We start from the raw sequence: 17,101 nt of genomic DNA, 5'->3' as shown, positions 1-17,101 counted from the left end.
CCAATGTGTAACCTTGGGGAGCCCAATATTATTTGTGAAGAAGAAGAATGACGAGTCGATGCGAATGTGAATTGATTACAAGGAACTCAACAAGGTCACCATAAAGAATACATACATGCTACCCGACTTGGAAGATTTGTTTGATCAGCTTCAGGGTGCTCATGTATTTTCTAAGATTGACATTCAATTTGGTTATTGTCAATTGAAGATCAGGACGAAGGAATTGTCCAAGACATCTTTCAGAACTAGATATAGTCACAATGTGTTTCTGGTTGTGCATTTTGGTCCGATCAATGCCCCAACTATATTCATGGAGTTGATGAATCCTGTGCTTCATACCTTTTTGGATACGTTTGTGGTTGTTTTCACTAATGATATACTGATACAGAACTGCTTTGGAGCGGCACCTTTTGTTTTTGTGGTGAAACCAACCTCAAATAAGGAATTGCCACATCACTAATATAGTAAAACCTTACGAGGACCACCCCATTAGAATTTTTCCCAAAAAATCTCTAAACATATTTTACCTCAGCATTTCACCTCACCTAGCCACAGGTTCCCACCCCCATCTAGTTGCTGTTGCCACCAGATGCTACCACTAGCCAACCAACCACCTCCACCAGACATTGCCACCAACCCAAGAAAGAGAGCTTGGGTGCGGTGGATTTTCGATGGGAGAGACAGACGAGAGAGAGGTAGAGTTTGCGATGGGTATTTGATGAGAGAGAAGAGATGAGTTCTTCGATGTGATTGGGAGAGATAGACGAGAGAGAGGGAGAGTTGAGCTTCTGTGCTGGACGTTTTTGAAGAGAAAGAGAGCTTGGTTGCGGTGGACAACCATTCCTTCTGTAATGGGTGTGCTACATGGCTTTATTTGATTGGATGCTGTTCTCAAGCCTACTTCAGATGTACTGACTAGAAGGTTTTCTCATACTGATATCCTACATGAATAGGGTTGAACATACAGAACATATGAAATAGGTACTTCAAACACTCAAGGATAGAAAGTGGTTTTCTAGAGACAATTTCCTTCTTGAGGAATATCATTTCAAAGGATGGCATACATAAAAGAATAGAAAAGATCAAGATCATTCGTGATAGACTGAAGGTAGCTCAAAGTCGACATAAAAGCTATGTAGACAATTATCATCACCAACTAGAGTTTGAGGTTGGGGAAAAATATTTATAAGGGTTGCACTGATGAAAGGAACCTAGTTATATAGGGCCCTCTGAAATTTTAGACCAAAATGGCCCTACCATAGGATACCATAATGGTCTCTATTTCTGGCCATGCCACTAGATACCATAGTTATCTCTACTTTTGCCTCTACCACGTGATATAATAGCGGTCTCTCTCTAGCCCTGTCACAGGATATAATAATGACTTATATTTATGATGTTATCTCATTGTGCATATGTCTAACATCTTTTGTCCAAATTAGTATTATAATGAAATGCTTCTTAAAACACCACATCCATTTTTTAGAACTGTCTATTTCTGCATTGTGTAACTAGCTCATGTTTACACACCAGTATAGGTTTGTTGCTTACAAAGTTATTGATAACTCACCTAACTATCTCTATTATTTTTCATATGACTTTAAGATTTCGACTGAGGATTAATAATAGGAAGCACGGGCTGGATTAGTTAAGCATAGAGGAATAAGTGCCGGCACAAGTGGGTTTACAGATTGGAATAAGTCCAACAAGTACAAGAGACTATTAAAGGATTGTTAGTCAAGATATCAGTTGTTCTACTTTGTATAGTACTTTTAGATAATGATGCCTTATTAGAGATCTTGTGGAGTTCTCTTTTATTTTATATGTTGGAGGAGTTCACTGAAGTCTCTGTAAAGGAATGTATATTTTTTAATAAATGTTTTTTACATGTTGTAGAGACTTCTTTTTATCATTGGGAGTCGATACTTCTATTGTTGGAAATATGATTTTAAGTAGTAGGAACTCACTCCCTAACCCTTTGGGTATGAGGTGTGACAAATTGTACGTGTATGTATGCATTGAGAGAGAGAGAGAGAGAGAGTGAGTGAGTGAGTGACACCTTCTTATGGTTGGTGGAGAAAATCAAGGCATTCGTGGTGGAGAGTTGTGGAATAGAAGATCCACTACCTTTATATGCGAGCACTGCAACACAATAGATCCAAATCGAAAATACACTTTTGCTTGTCCTAGGATGCGAGCACTCTAGGGTTGATCACACTTTTCAGGATGTGAGCACGTATACAATATGGTCACTCTTGAGAGAGCACTTTGCTCTCTGAGTTGCGATCTATTGTTGCTTATATCAAGATTCAAGCATCTTTTCTTCGCCCTTAGGTGTTTCGAAAATATCATTGGAATTTTTTCCCTTCAAATTTTAAATGATTTGAGAACTAGGGCACAAGTAAAAGTTCATTGCTTGGCCTCCAAGGCACAATCACTTTGCTAGAGTGCGAACTCTTATGTTCGCCCTCTTGCTTGTAGCAGCTCCCCCGATATGCGAGCACTTGTTGCTCACCCCATGGTGTGAGCACTTTTGCTTAGTTTGGGTTGAGAAATCTTTGGTTGCCCCAGGGTCGGAACAAACTTTACTCACCCCAAGGTGCAAGCTCCCTATGCTTGCATTTGAGAATAGAGGTAGCGAGTTTTTTTACTCGCACTGAGCAAAGTCTGGTGCATCATTTACCTTTTTGGATGTGAGGACTTTTGCTCACATCGAGAAAAGTGCTCAAACCCTAGGTTTGAGATCACTTCAGTTATTTGTTTGAATGCTCGCTCTTGAGGGGAGCACATTTTGGGGCAAGCTCATTTGGTCGCCTAGGTTCATTTTTCCGTCCTACTTTCATTTTTGCTAAGTTCATTTTTCCTTCATACATCATTTTCCATCCTACCCTCATTTTCTGACCAAGTTTTATTTTCCACTCCTACCTTCATTTTTCTAGCCAAACATAGTTCCGATCGATCCTCATTTTTCCATCCTAAGTTCATTAATTTGGCTTGTCTATGCTTTTTCATCGTCCTTTTATTTTTTGTCGAAGCTTCATTTTACGACCTATCTTCATTTTTTTAGCCTACTATCATTTTTCTTTTAATCCTGGGACCGAACACCTTTTCTAGTCATTCTACCAGGCAAGCACTCTTAGCCTTTAGTTGAACCTTCATGCTCATTCACGGTGCTCATCTTGAGCGCAAACTATCTGTGCTCGGCCCCAGAGTTCAACTGGCCTAGGGTCCGAGCATTATTTGTTTGCCTGTATGCAAATGCTCTTTGCTCGTATGGAGCAGTAGGTCTCATTGCTTGCCTAGGGTGCTCGCCCCTGGGTTCAATCAATTTCACCTACATTGTGTGGGAGTTGTTGTTGCTTACACTCGGGTTTGAGAACTTCTTAGTCACCCCTAGGTTCACGCTGTGTCTACTTGTCCAGGGTGCATACACACCCATACTAGCATTGTTCACCCACCTTGGGCAAATACTCAATGTTGATATATCCAAAAAAATAGTACATCAAAATACACTCTAATCTCATGGATAACAATTTTATGAATGTAGCCCCATTCGGGATGGATTTCGATAAGGCCAATTGACATTTTTTTTTTCATTCATTTTTTTATACCATTAAATATTTAAAAATAAATTCACAATATCATTAAAAACTACTTCCTTAAGCACTAAATTATAATTAAAAAAAATTGCATCAAGATCCTTTCTCGAGACAACAAGCATTTCCCATTTTATATTTTAAATACTAAAAGAATAATTATTTTGGGCCCATCATAAGGTTCTGGCTCAATCTTTCTATACAAAACTCCACCGTATCAGTATGTGCACTCTCTCTCTCTCTCTGTCTCTGTCTCTGTGTGTAACATCGGGTGTGGAGTGGAGGCAAAGGATGCATCGAGTTCCGATTACAGTAACGGTGAGCGTCAACAACATGTTGATAAGCATTTGGGAACGCATCACATCATCCGATTCTGCTGGCCCTACCGTTTCTGATCAGCACCAGATAGACTTCATGGCCTAATTTCACTCCTACGCACTTGTAATCTACTATTGGCCTTACCGTTTCCGAGCAGCACCAGATTAGATTCATTTATATCATTTTCCAGCAGAATTTTAGCATCTTTCTTAGTGCTCGAATTCTCTTATAAATGTATATCTATAGAAGAAATAGTTTCTACGTTAGATCAACTGCATGATTTTAGAGAATAATTCAGTAAAATTTAGTCTAATATCAAGGAATACCTTTCTGAAACATATACATACATACTTACATACGTGTGTGTGAATACCAGGCTGCAGAACAAGTGAGAAGCACGGGTTTTTCCAAAACCTCTATCAAGCTGAAAAACAATTCCTGACACTCGGAATGTAGTAGTACCACACAGAGAACAAACAACATGAAAAGAAAATCAAAGAAGGTACAACAAATACAAAAATCGTTCCCAGAGAAGCAAGTGAATTAAAACCATGAATTGGAACACCACCAACACAGCGGCTTAATTATAAACAAGGGGGGAAGTAACCAAAGATAACAGACTCCTTACTGTTATTTATTTCAAGTATACATAACAGACTCATTATGGTTCGATACACATACAGACTTGGAAAAAGAATACATCAGCCAGAACAAGTAAAATACCTAACATCATGAAATCAGTCCATATCCTCATATATGATTCTACGTGCCACCTTAGTAACAATCTAAACAACATTTCAGACAAACATCATCAACTCAGGCCTACTGTATACGTTGTTCTGCTCGTCCTCCAGCACAGGATAAGCCGCCACAAGAGCATCTTGTGCTCCAATATAAAGCGAGTTATAAATCTTCCAGTACACCTCCCTAACCTTACGAGCAGGATGAAACAGCCCCTGAAGGCAGTAGTTTAGCACAACAGCAGCACCCAAGGCCACCCTCATTCCTTCAATGGCTTCCATTACAGCATTTATCACGTGCGGGGAAGTCTCAAAAATGTTTGGCCACACATAGTTGAGCAAGTGGATTAAAGCATCCTCGCAACCCAAACCAGCAACCCCCAAGGCCATGTGCTTAACAGCAGAAGCCGCAGTCTGCCTGTGAACCAAATCCCTATCCATGAGGGCATCCTCAAGTAATGGGGTCACAGCATAGATGTAGTCTTTTCCCATTTCCCCAATATACTCGAACAGAAAAGAGAGGGATTTCAGGACACCATTTTGCACATTAAGCTCTGGCACGCGATACTCATTCATTAAAGCTGGAAGAACTGTAAAGGGCGAACAGGTTTCTGCAACTATAGCAATTGCCACAGTTGTGCACACACGGTTCTGCCGCTCCTGCACCTTGAGATTATTCAACAGGGTAGCCAGGACATCCTGTGGCCCAATGGCCTTGGCAATATACCCAAAGGTGTTCACAGTGGCTCGCCGTATACCCTTCTTGTGGGCTTTAAGCATCTCGAGAAGCTCGAAGCAAATCCTCATCCACTCCCTAGCCGGAACAAACTCAGCCCCGCGGTCAGCAATCCGTCCGACAAGGTCTATGCAGTTCTCCTGGACTTTCTCGTGCCTATTCTTCAAAATTGGTGTCAGTCTAGGAAGCAAATCCTTTATAGGAGGAGTCATCTTTGTCATACCAATAACATTGACAATTGCCTTGAGAGCTCCTAGGATAGATCCCAGGACCTCGGGATACTCCTCTCCCAGATACTCATACAGTACAACACCAAGGTGACCCATCAGTTGTTCCTCCTGGCACTGCTTCATCACCACAGCAATCCTCGATATCAGATCCGCTGCTTGCTGTCTCACCTTTGCGCTCTTGTTATTCAACCGCCATTTTATGGTGCCACAAATCTGGGGAAGGTACGGTTTCACTCTCTGCCCAAGTGCATTCACAACCGCACCAAAACCATTAAGCATCACGTTGGCATCATCACTGGTCTGCTCTTGGAAGGCATAAAGGATTCCATCAATAAGAAGTTCCTCCAACCGAGCATCGATATCAGATGCACCCAAGTTGGCAACTACCTTCTCAATGGTCTCCATAACCATTCGTCTGTAAGGCTCACTCTCATCTTTAAGATCCTCCACAATTCTCCCAACTATATCGGCAACACCGACTTTGTTTGCTATCTCCACGGTCGTGTCCACCAGCTGCCTGTAGTTTCTCCTATCCAAAGCCATCCTCCTGACCCAGAAATTTTTAAAGAACTCCGGAAGAATATCATTGCGAATGTAATCAGCCTCCACACCCTCCGTACTCACACACTGCTTCACCACCTTCAGAACAATCTTCTTCATTTCTTCATCGGGAGACTGGAACTCACGAATCAGAATAACCATGACTTCCTTGGTGTAGTAACTGGCATATAGTGCATCCATGAGCGGGATGATAAAACCGATGGCTTTTAAGAACGCAGCCAAGACTTTCCCACGGTGCGACCTGATACCCTTCCACAAAGGCTTCAACACCGAGTCGAAGCTCTCGATACCATAAGGGGCAGCAGCCTCGGCAAGAGCAGCCAGAGACAACGCAGTGATTGTCCTCACCTTCTGATTCTCGTCCAGCAGACCGTGCTCTATGATCTCCACAAGAGACCTAAGATGAGGAAGCACGGCACAACCAATCAATATGGCAATCTGCTGAACAATCTTAATCCCTGTGTGCCGAGCTTGCCACGATTTCTTACTCTGACACACGGCCTTTAAGAAGGGCAACAGAGCAGGAATCCCGAGAGCAGAAGCAACAACGCTGAAAGCTCTGGCAGTGGTGTTCCTCACATACTCATCGATGTTATCTATATCCGGACGCATGGCAGCAATCATGGTGGCCAAGCCAGCGGCTTTGCTAAGATTGGAAATAATCTCTCGCCCTTCAACACGCGCATAATAATCCTCATCAATCAACAACGGTTCAATCACAACAAGAATCTTATGCACGTAAGGACGTACCAGCTCATCCAACTTATAGAGCACCCTGTCGATCACCTTCACCAAGAGATGCCTCTCTTGATCTTCCAAAGTGGGTTGCATGAGCAGCGGCAGGATCCGGTTAAACAACGGCCCGGCCCCAAACTCTCTTGCCTTATCCGTAAGCTGCCGCAATGCCGTTTTCCTCTGTGGGGGCGTCCCATTCTTGACCTTAAGCAGGAGCTTCATGATCTTCCGCTCTTTCTGTTCATCGGGGGACAACTCCTCCTCATCGTCCTCGTTCAACAACGCCCCAAAGTACTGGTAATCCTCGGGCTTCATGAACGGCAACCCACCCGGGGCTTCCTTGGGCACATCAAACTGCTGCCCGCGATTCTCTTCGGGGATGGAATACAGAGGAGTCCCCAAAGGAGTGGGCGTCGCCAGCAGCTTCCTTGCGGGAGTCCTAATGGGAACATAGGACGCCGGCGGCTCCAAAATCTTATAACCCTCCTGCGGAAACATGGCGTCCAACTCCTCGTCCGTCAGTGGCCGGTTCCTCTCCTCGATGTCCTTCTCCCACCTCAGCAAATTGTACTGCTCCGGGGTGATGGCACCACGCAAATTGATAGCCCCTGGCGTCGGCGTTGCTAGCTCAACACCACCGACAGGAGTAATCCCCGGTGTAAACGACGCTGCAGCTGCTGGAGTGGCCCCTGCCATTGGGGTTGCACTGCCCATGGTAGCAGGCGTCTCGTCCCACCTCGATCTCTGCCGTTTTGGGGTGGGCGTGGCGAGGCCCGAGATTTTCGGGGTGGCGTCCCAGGTCATCCCCGCCGGGGTCGCTCCCGGAGTAGCCCCACCGGCAGGGGTGGCATCCGCCAATCTGCCAGGAGTTGGCGTCTCGTCCCACCTATTTCTCCTCCCAACTGACGCCGATGGGGTGGCATCGCCCAACCTCCCAGGTGTGGGAGTCGCGTCCCACCGCCCCGGAGTAGCATCCTCAGGCAAATCCCAATCCGACGTAGTTTTCGGCTTCTTCGCAGCGGCAGCCCCATCGTCCTGCGACTGGTCCCACCTATTCCTCCTCTTGGTTCCCTTATCCTCCGTAGCCTTATCAGACTTGGCAGCAGCCTCCTCCTCTTCCTTCTTCTTCGCAATCCTCTTCAGTGTCTCCTCCTTTTCCCTCTTTAAAGCCTCCTCCCTCATAACATCTGCGTAGGTTCTCACGGAGGCGTCCGGAGTCTTCTCCCCCGCGGCGAAGGCGTCGTGCCTCTCGGGTGAGATCACCCGATTGAGTCGCCTCTTGCGGTAATCGTCCTCGCGGTCGATGATTCGCTGCGGCTTCTTGAAGCCCCCAAAACCGTCGTCGTTGTCGTCTTCGGCTCCTGCACCACGGGGCATTTCTTTCAGGAGGGATTTGGGGGCGGTGTAAGAAGCGAGCTTGCGCGCGACCTCGTTGTCCATGGAGTCGAGGTTCTCATCGTCGTCGGTGACGGGGATGGAGGTGACGTAGGAATCGCGGTCGTTGCCGCCGTAAAGATCGGTGTCGAACGTGAGGGAGGTGATGGAAGCCAGCTGCTGCTCCAAGCGCTTTCGCTCTTCCTGAGTCTTGGCAATGTCCGTGTCCATGGCGTTTGATTGCTGGAAACCCAAACTGAATTTTGGGGGTGTGGCAGTCGGAGTGGTAGCAATTAGGGTTTTGAGAAAGAAATTAGGGTTCAATGGAATCGGAGTAACCCCCCTTGCCGGAACTGCGCTAGTATGTGAGTTTTTAATTAAGCGAAATTACAAGGGTAGGCTTGGATGACGGTGCCCTTGGTATGAAGTTTTAAATTTGTATGGGCTGGCACTGGAAGGATGAGAGTGCCATGGCCCATGATTCTACGAGCCGAGTCAATCTTGTTGAATTTGATTTGATGGGTTGGGTTCTGATGACGAGGGCTCAGTCGATCAGTTTTCTTTTTTGAGAGGTTTGTTAATGCTTATTAAAGATGATGAGAAGGCCCAATCCAATTGTTTGTGAAACCTTGGTTGACGGGCTCACGTACGAATAATTAATGAATGCGAGAAAAATCTACATGAAAGAAATTAGTACTAGAATGCATGCAGCTGATCATGGTCAACAATTAATTGATCTTACATATTGTATATTCAAATAGATAAGTGTCCTATAAGTCTTTTATAAAAAAAAATAAAAAGGATCCCATTAATAAAAATAATTTTTTAACATTTTTTTTTTTAGATAGGGTCTAGTTTTTTACAAGAGCTTGTATGGAGGTTGTCTGTTTAGAGTTTGTTTCAAACATTTCTCATATAATATATAACAAAAATGAAATATTGCATATAAATGGAAAAAATAGAACTTATAATTAAACTATAATATGTAAAATACATACACACTAATTACGGTACGTACCTGATGATGTGATCAAATTCACATGACAAGAAGGAAAACGAAAGGAAAAAAGAAAAAAGAAAGTCGGTGATGATAGGGAAGTATACGTTGGATACATAGCGCATGGTGTCTGGGGGTCCATATATATATATATATATATATATGAATTATGCATTCATGCATGTATCTGCACACGAACAGCATACCAGCAACTTTGCAGAAATATTATGATGAGCTAGCTTCTTTCGTTGTATTGCTTTCATGATAGAAAGAAAAGCAAAAGATTTTTCATGCTGATAGCTAGCAAGTTAGTGTACTCTGAAAATGACACCGCGCGCATGCACTAGCTTGTTAATTGCTAGCTAATTAATTATCTCCACGTACGCCCGAGATTTATAGATTGAATGATATCGAGTCACACACACACACACACACACACATATATATATATATATATATATTTTAATTCCCTTATGGATCGAATTTATTGATAATTTGATATGAAGGACGTTTAAATATGCAGAGAAAATTAGATTAATTATATGATCTCAATGATGATCTCTTAATTCGGATCATCATTTGATCTTGCTTATACTATCAACAAACCTAGCTCTATCATTAATTAAGAAGTCTTTAGTACGTGCACTAATTGCATGTGTAGCACATATATATAATTATATATCGAGAGAGAGGTTACTAAAAAATAAGATTAATAAGATCACCAAGTACTAGTTCTTTTAGGTGCTAATAATTATGGTTCAATTATTGGGCTGGAGGTCATGCATATATGCATCTCTACCTTATAATTAATTATATTAATGCATGCATCATCATGTATTAACAGCTGCTAGTATTCCCAAGTACTATAATTTTCTATTTTGTTTGTGACATTCCCACTCGGTATATATAATTAATTACTAATGTAGTGTTCTTGATCCTTTCTCTTTTCTGAGCATTTTGGGTTGGTCTTGTCGTATTTCGGAGCATCAACTCATTTGAAAACCCTCCATATACGTACTGATTTCCCACGAACTCTGATATTTCATATTTTTAATTGCATAACAAATTACTATATTATATATATATATATATATATATATATATATATATATATATATGCGTCAGTACTATTTTCAATTATATTTGCGTACGGGGGACAAGAAGTGGGAATATTGGTGGAGACACCTTTTCATGATTTATTTCTATGGATTCTGATCTTCTCTTGGTGGTAACTTTATTTAATTTGGACTGACACGATCTGATTTTGTTCTAAACAGTACTGATCTAATTCCGGTCGATCGATCGAGTAAAGATGGACTTAATTTGGCATTGATCATCTGGTGTACGTTGGAAGTCTGATGATCAGAACCTGCATTAATATTATAATTAATTTATTGGACGCCCGCCGTGCAACTTGTGAATCTATACATGAAGCATATATGCATGCGCTGCATTATATGCCAAAATGAATGAGCTCAGCCGCCATTATATATAGAGTTAAAATATCAGATTACAAGCAATCTTTGCTTTTAAACTAACATCCCACTCATTGAGGGAAAAAGGTAGCACGATTGATCTTAGAAGTTAGTGTTTCCGCCACAAAAGAAACATAACTTTCTCTGAGATAAGCCGCCCAAATATAAAATTGGAAAGAGAATTATTTGCTAGCTAGTGATCATCATATTCAATGGTTTATATGATCAGAAATAATAATGTTTACCTATATATATATATTCAACCATGCATACTCAGAACATAAAAAACCTGCAGGCCGAAACGTATAACAGGACTCGATCGATCTGCTGAAGCAATTAAGCAGCTGCGCATGCATGGAAAACAATTAAAGAAAACCGAAAATCTGGATATCATCTGTGAACGAAAAATATAAAATCACTTTTACTCATGGTAACTCTAGCCAGAGGTTATTATATATGGAATAATAGAAATTAAATATCCTAAGTCAATAGACACCAGAGGTGCAATATATCAAAGCACAATATATATCATGATTATTGTAGATGGTCATGCATGGTGAAATAACCTAAAAAGTAAATCCTTTAATTTATTACGTACAAAGAAATTTGTGTTCACCGCGTGCTTCCTATCTTGAATAAACATATATATATATATGGTTTAAATTTGTAAAAAGGCTATTCTATTTATAAATATGTAAAAGGAGCTTATATCTTTTCGTAATTTACGACAAAAGAAAGAAAAAACTAAGATTACTTTTGCCAACACCATATCTCACAAGGGTACGTACGTAGTTAATCATGTTACCTTTGTACCTAAGATTTCAAGGTGTTATTTGGGAAGGCTATATAGCTAATTAAATATCATAAACTTCAATACATGCACTATATATATATATAATATTATCTCTAGCTAACACTGATATATATTTTATTTGGATCATGGAAAGCTAGCTAGGTAGCTAGCTTCTTAATTAATTATTTGGATTCAAGAAAGCCTAAGATCGATCCTTCAGTCGATCGACATACAATTATTGCGATAGATCAGTTTCACGTACGTACGTCGAACTTGATCAACAGAAGTCAATCTTCATCATTATACCATGTTGTTGGATGCAGTTCACGAACAGTAAAGTCACAATAACTACTATTAATAACCTTAATTAATTCATGCAGTGCTTAATTCTGATCATCGATCGATATGATTAATCTTGAGACGATTCTCAAGGCATGCATGCATCTTTATTCACCAAGCTAAGAATTAATTGAGGTCAAGATCAATTAATTATCCTAGTTGTGCCATTTCTCAATTCATTCATATATATATATATAGCTAGTACTACGCTAGCTTCAAGTGTTAATTAATTTATTATATGATATTCAGCTCCATCCCTGCATGCATGCACTTAATTTATATATAAATGTTGATGAGACGACCCTCGATCTCATATTAATTCTGTCGAATGAATATCATTTCTTTCTAATATATATAATATATATGATCACAAATAATGGAATTTTCCAAACATAAAACAAAATCAGTAGGACTACTATACTGATCATATGTATGTACGCCGCATAAGAGGCAAAGCAAATATATATATATATATATATACTAGGTGGGAGCAACGTGCAAAGCACGTTTGTCTAATTTTATGAAATGATTATTTGTAAAAAATAATATATATTTTATAAAAATTATTGATATCACTTAATAATTTAAGGCATATTGGAGAAGATAAAAAAAATTAGTTCAAAATATCATATAATGTAATACATATTTATAACATCCATAATTTTAGCAAATATGTATACGAAAAATTTAATAAAAGTCTAATACAAACGGTAGTTCAAAATATGTGTCGTTTGATATTTGTATTATAATTCATCAATTTATATAATCCTGTAGACGAGCAATAGAGACAACATTGAAATTCTTATTTTGCTGTTGGTTGAATCGATCAGGATCAACATAAAGTTAAAACATAATCTTTTTATAAAATTTGTGGTATAATATTTTTTATATATAGCATATATATAAATTCTAAAATATATTTTGAAGTTATTGGCCGAATTTACTATTTCTTGATTAGCTCAAGGATCACGACCTTTGTCACGTGCCCATCATGGCAAGCCCACGTGTGGAATATGACTTAGTGGAAGTTACATCCTACTACCATGGGAAAAAAAACACTTTGATTAAACACACTTGTATTATATGAGATTTTTAAATTTAGAATACTCAATAATCTAATTTAATGAAACGTACTTAGGAATTCACGTCTTATGCACCTAATACACGTGTATATGTTAAGGAAAAAAAGAAAAATATAATAACTAATCTTTAATCACTTATTATTATATAAACTATTAAGTATTATAATTATTGTGATTAATAAATCATATAACAATATTGAATGTTATTTCTCTCAACATTTATGTTTTCATTCTATATGCCAATTACATTCACACGTATTTAAATAAACGGTGTTAACTTTAACGAAAAAATAAGAAAAATCGTTAAAACAAAATTTTTCATTTCATACACACTTTTTATATATAGAAGATGTACGTATTTCATGCGCGTGAATTGGTTTATAATGGCCGTTATGCCACTAATAAAAGAGAGAAGAAAGAACAGATCGAAGGGACAAATTAATAATTAAAGATGTATCCTTGTGTACACCAGCAGCATGCATGCATGATTAGTATATTTTTATAAAGGCCTGCAGGGTCATATACATACATCCAGTAGCTAGGTATGTACCTTATAATTATAAATTAATCATGTAACGCCGTGAACAATTTCATGATCATGTACATGAGAATAGTAATTAGCATGTTGGAGTAAATATAATATTGGTAGTGATCAATTGATGTGAACTTACAGTAGTTACGAATTAACCAGGTAAGTGGCCTGGATGCATATAATATATATATATATATATATATGCCAGGAGGTGGCCGTGGTTGAATCATTTCCATCCATCCTCTTACGTTCGAATCTGATCTAATTAAGACTTGGAAGACATATAAAGAGACATAAAAATGCCTTTTTTTAAAAAAAATAAAAAGAAGAAGAAGGAAAATTTAGTGCATGCATGATTAATAGACCAATTACTCCATTTCATGCAGTACTACCCCCGTGGTCAACATTATCATTGCTGTTATAAAGTGAAAAAGGATATATATATATATATATATATGAGATTATTAATATTTAGCGGTACTAGTACCGATCTCCCAAAAAAGTTGAAGGTAGGAGATCAGCAGGAGACATTAATCCAAAAACTAGAATATACAGATTAAATAAAAACACAGTCAGAAACCATGCTGCACCCGGCCCCTCGAACCTTTTCTTTTTCTCGATATATTCCAAAACCACAGGTCTATAAATCCACCCCACCACCAAAACCCTAAGTGCCTGCCCCAGAAAAAAAATAAAAATATCACACACTTAAAGCTAGCTAGCTATGGATCAATCCTTACCAGCACTTCTACTCGTGGTGCTGGTGGTACTGTTGTTTCTCCACCTCCACCTCCCAACTGGCATCGCCTCCTCCGCTTTCAATTCCACCACCGCCTCTTCAGCAAACCATGGAAACACAATACCTGATGATCATCACTCTGATAATTCCCAACACTTGAACGTAAAAGAAATCATGGCCAACACCAAAATTATTTCACAACCCCAAGAACTTCTGGAAACCCATCAAGAGACTAGCGACAGAAAATGGAAGCTGAAACTACTTCATAGAGACAAAATAACAGCAGCATCCCTCCACCACAACTTCCATGATCGTTTTCTTGAGCTCATGAAACGGGACGTCAGTAGGTTCACTAGCCTTATCCGCCGGCTGACCATTAACCGCACTAGTAGTACTAGTGATGACCCTTATCATCATGAGGTACTGGAAGAGAATTTCGGGTCCGATGTGGTTTCCGGGATGGACCAGGGAAGTGGGGAATATTTCGTTCGGATAGGAGTTGGTAGCCCTCCAACAAGTCAGTACATGGTCATCGATTCTGGCAGTGATATTGTATGGGTTCAATGTCAGCCTTGCAACAAGTGTTACCGCCAGTCTGACCCGGTATTCGACCCCGCCGATTCAGGTTCCTTTGCCGGAGTGTCCTGCAGCTCCGCTGTTTGTGACCGTCTTGAGAAAGCGGGTTGCCGTGGGGGTCGGTGTCGATACGAGGTGTCCTATGGTGACGGTTCCTACACCAAAGGAACGCTAGCGCTTGAAACGCTGACGTTCGGAAAGACCGTGATTCGGAATGTGGCGATCGGATGCGGGCACACAAATCAAGGAATGTTCGTAGGAGCGGCGGGGTTACTGGGACTTGGAGGTGGGTCGATGTCGTTTGTGGGTCAGCTTGGTGGTGAGGCAGGAGGTGCCTTTAGTTATTGTTTGGTAAGTCGGGGGACGGAAACATCGGGGTCGTTAGAGTTCGGGCGAGGAGCGATGCCCATGGGTGCAGCATGGGTGCCTTTGATCAGGAACCCAAGGGCCCCCAGTTTCTACTACGTAGGACTATCGGGTCTTGGAGTGGGAGGCGTGCGGGTACCCATACCAGAAGAAATGTTCCGGTTAACAGAATTGGGTTATGGAGGGGTTGTAATGGATACGGGAACTGCAGTGACAAGGCTGCCCACAATGGCATACGAGGCGTTTCGTGACGCCTATATTGAACAAACCCGAAACCTCCCTCGGGCAACTGGAGTGCCCATATTTGACGCATGCTATGACCTATCTGGGTTTGTGTCGGTCCGGGTACCAACAGTATCATTTTATTTCTCGGGTGGGCCAATCCTGACCCTTCCAGCAAAGAACATTCTAATACCAGTGAATGAGGGGGGAACATTTTGTTTTGCATTTGCACCATCTTCATCTGGACTTTCTATTATTGGGAACATCCAGCAAGAGGGCATCCAAATAACGTTTGATGGGGCAAATGGCTTTGTGGGATTCGGTCCAGATGTTTGCTGATGATGATCAAGTGAATACAGGAGTACGTACGTACGTAGTATATGAATTTTGCTAGTTTTATATAGTTATGTTCGTGTTAATTTAGTGCCTGCAGGTGGTATAATATCCACGTACACGATCGAGTATTATTATTATTATTAAGGTCATTAATTAATTAATATGATCTAATGTGTTTGTGAAAATTTTGCTGGTCATGATCGATCATCGGTAGTATGTTCCTAGCCTGTTATCAAGGTAGTGCATGTCAGTGTGTACATGAGAATTATATATCAAGTTACTATTAATTAATGTTTGTTTGTCGCTAACTACCAGCTGCTTTCTAGTTAATGCTATTGCATGTGGGGAGTTACTGTATGTACGTGCTTTGCTTTTTTTTTTTTTCTTTTTTTCTTTTTTTAATTTTTCAATCCATAAGATGTAAAAACAATATTCTAAAGTTACAATAATAATGTTGATCTTCAGACGAACTAAAAGTGGCAGCTTTGTTTAAAGGCGGTATAATAATAATAATAATAATAAAAAACCTGATCAATACATGTGATGATTCCCAGCTGAAATCAGATCTGAAAACAAGCCATAGAAGAGAGGCTGGAAAAAGAGGGAAAGAAAAAATACGAGGAGGATGGTCAAAAGAATATCCAAAACAAAAGTTATTTACTTGGGTACTAAAGCACCCTTTAGGTGCCATGCGAGGATCCAATAAATCCCTTTTACCCCCAAAATAAACAGTGGTGGATATGACCCTGACACTAGTCATTGATTGCCAACACTACCTTTAATCTTTTCTTTATATAACCCTAATAGAGAGAGGCGATCGAGGAGGGGGCTCTCTCGCTCTCTCAATGCTGATGTCTCTCTGTAGTGTTTGAATCATGATACGGGAGCCACCACCAAATGTGGACACGTGAAGCCATCAATAGGGGCTTTAAGTCGACCTTTGGTGTGACCCAACTCAACTCGTAGTGCATTCTCAAGCAGATGACTTTTTACAAAGGCATTCGCTTTGTCCTATTTTGAAAGCTTGATATTAACATACATTTACTTTTCACCTCCTCCCTTTTTCTAATAGATTAGCAGTCTTCTCTAAGAAAAAGATTTACTTCATTTAACCGGTGAACACTAATCTACCTTATTAACCCATCTTGGGTATTGTGAGAACTTTAGCAGTCTACAAAAGTGGGAATTTGTTGGTGAAATTCGTAAAAAGGGAGTCGATAAAAGCGAGCTAAGCTTTGCTCAGCAATTTAGCATCATTAGAGATGGATATACTTTCCGATTTCTGACTTTAGACCAGGAGCAATAACCCAGTGCCCATAACCATTTGCCCCAACTTTCCTTGCCACACCAGAGA

At 40.3% G+C, this 17,101-nt stretch overlaps 3 protein-coding genes across 3 annotated transcripts in view; 1 reads left to right on the top strand and 2 right to left on the bottom strand.

Moving 5' to 3' along the window:
- Positions 1–8,645, bottom strand: part of LOC122298494 (splicing factor 3B subunit 1-like) — a 28,386-nt gene extending 19,741 nt beyond the window's left edge. Inside the window, exon 1 of the mRNA XM_043108261.1 lies at positions 8,542–8,645. The gene's annotated coding sequence lies outside the window, so the exon portion shown is untranslated. The remainder of the gene's footprint in view (positions 1–8,541) is intronic.
- Positions 4,518–8,548, bottom strand: LOC122298493 (splicing factor 3B subunit 1-like). The gene has a single exon (XM_043108260.1). The coding sequence runs from the start codon at positions 8,519–8,521 to the stop codon at positions 4,712–4,714; it is 3,810 nt and encodes a 1,269-aa protein (XP_042964194.1). The 5' UTR covers positions 8,522–8,548; the 3' UTR covers positions 4,518–4,711.
- A 5,499-nt stretch (positions 8,646–14,144) lies between the features above and the next one.
- LOC122299786 (protein ASPARTIC PROTEASE IN GUARD CELL 2-like) lies at positions 14,145–16,055 on the top strand. Its single transcript, XM_043110233.1, has one exon. It carries the CDS (start codon positions 14,233–14,235, stop codon positions 15,748–15,750), a length of 1,518 nt encoding a protein of 505 aa, XP_042966167.1. The 5' UTR covers positions 14,145–14,232; the 3' UTR covers positions 15,751–16,055.
- Positions 16,056–17,101: the final 1,046 nt, after the last annotated feature.

The sequence above is a fragment of the Carya illinoinensis genome, chromosome 16, assembly GCF_018687715.1.
Source record: "Carya illinoinensis cultivar Pawnee chromosome 16, C.illinoinensisPawnee_v1, whole genome shotgun sequence".
NCBI lineage: Eukaryota > Viridiplantae > Streptophyta > Magnoliopsida > Fagales > Juglandaceae > Carya > Carya illinoinensis.
Note: the sequence above shows the minus strand (reverse complement) of the source record. Positions and strands in the feature narration are given on the sequence as shown.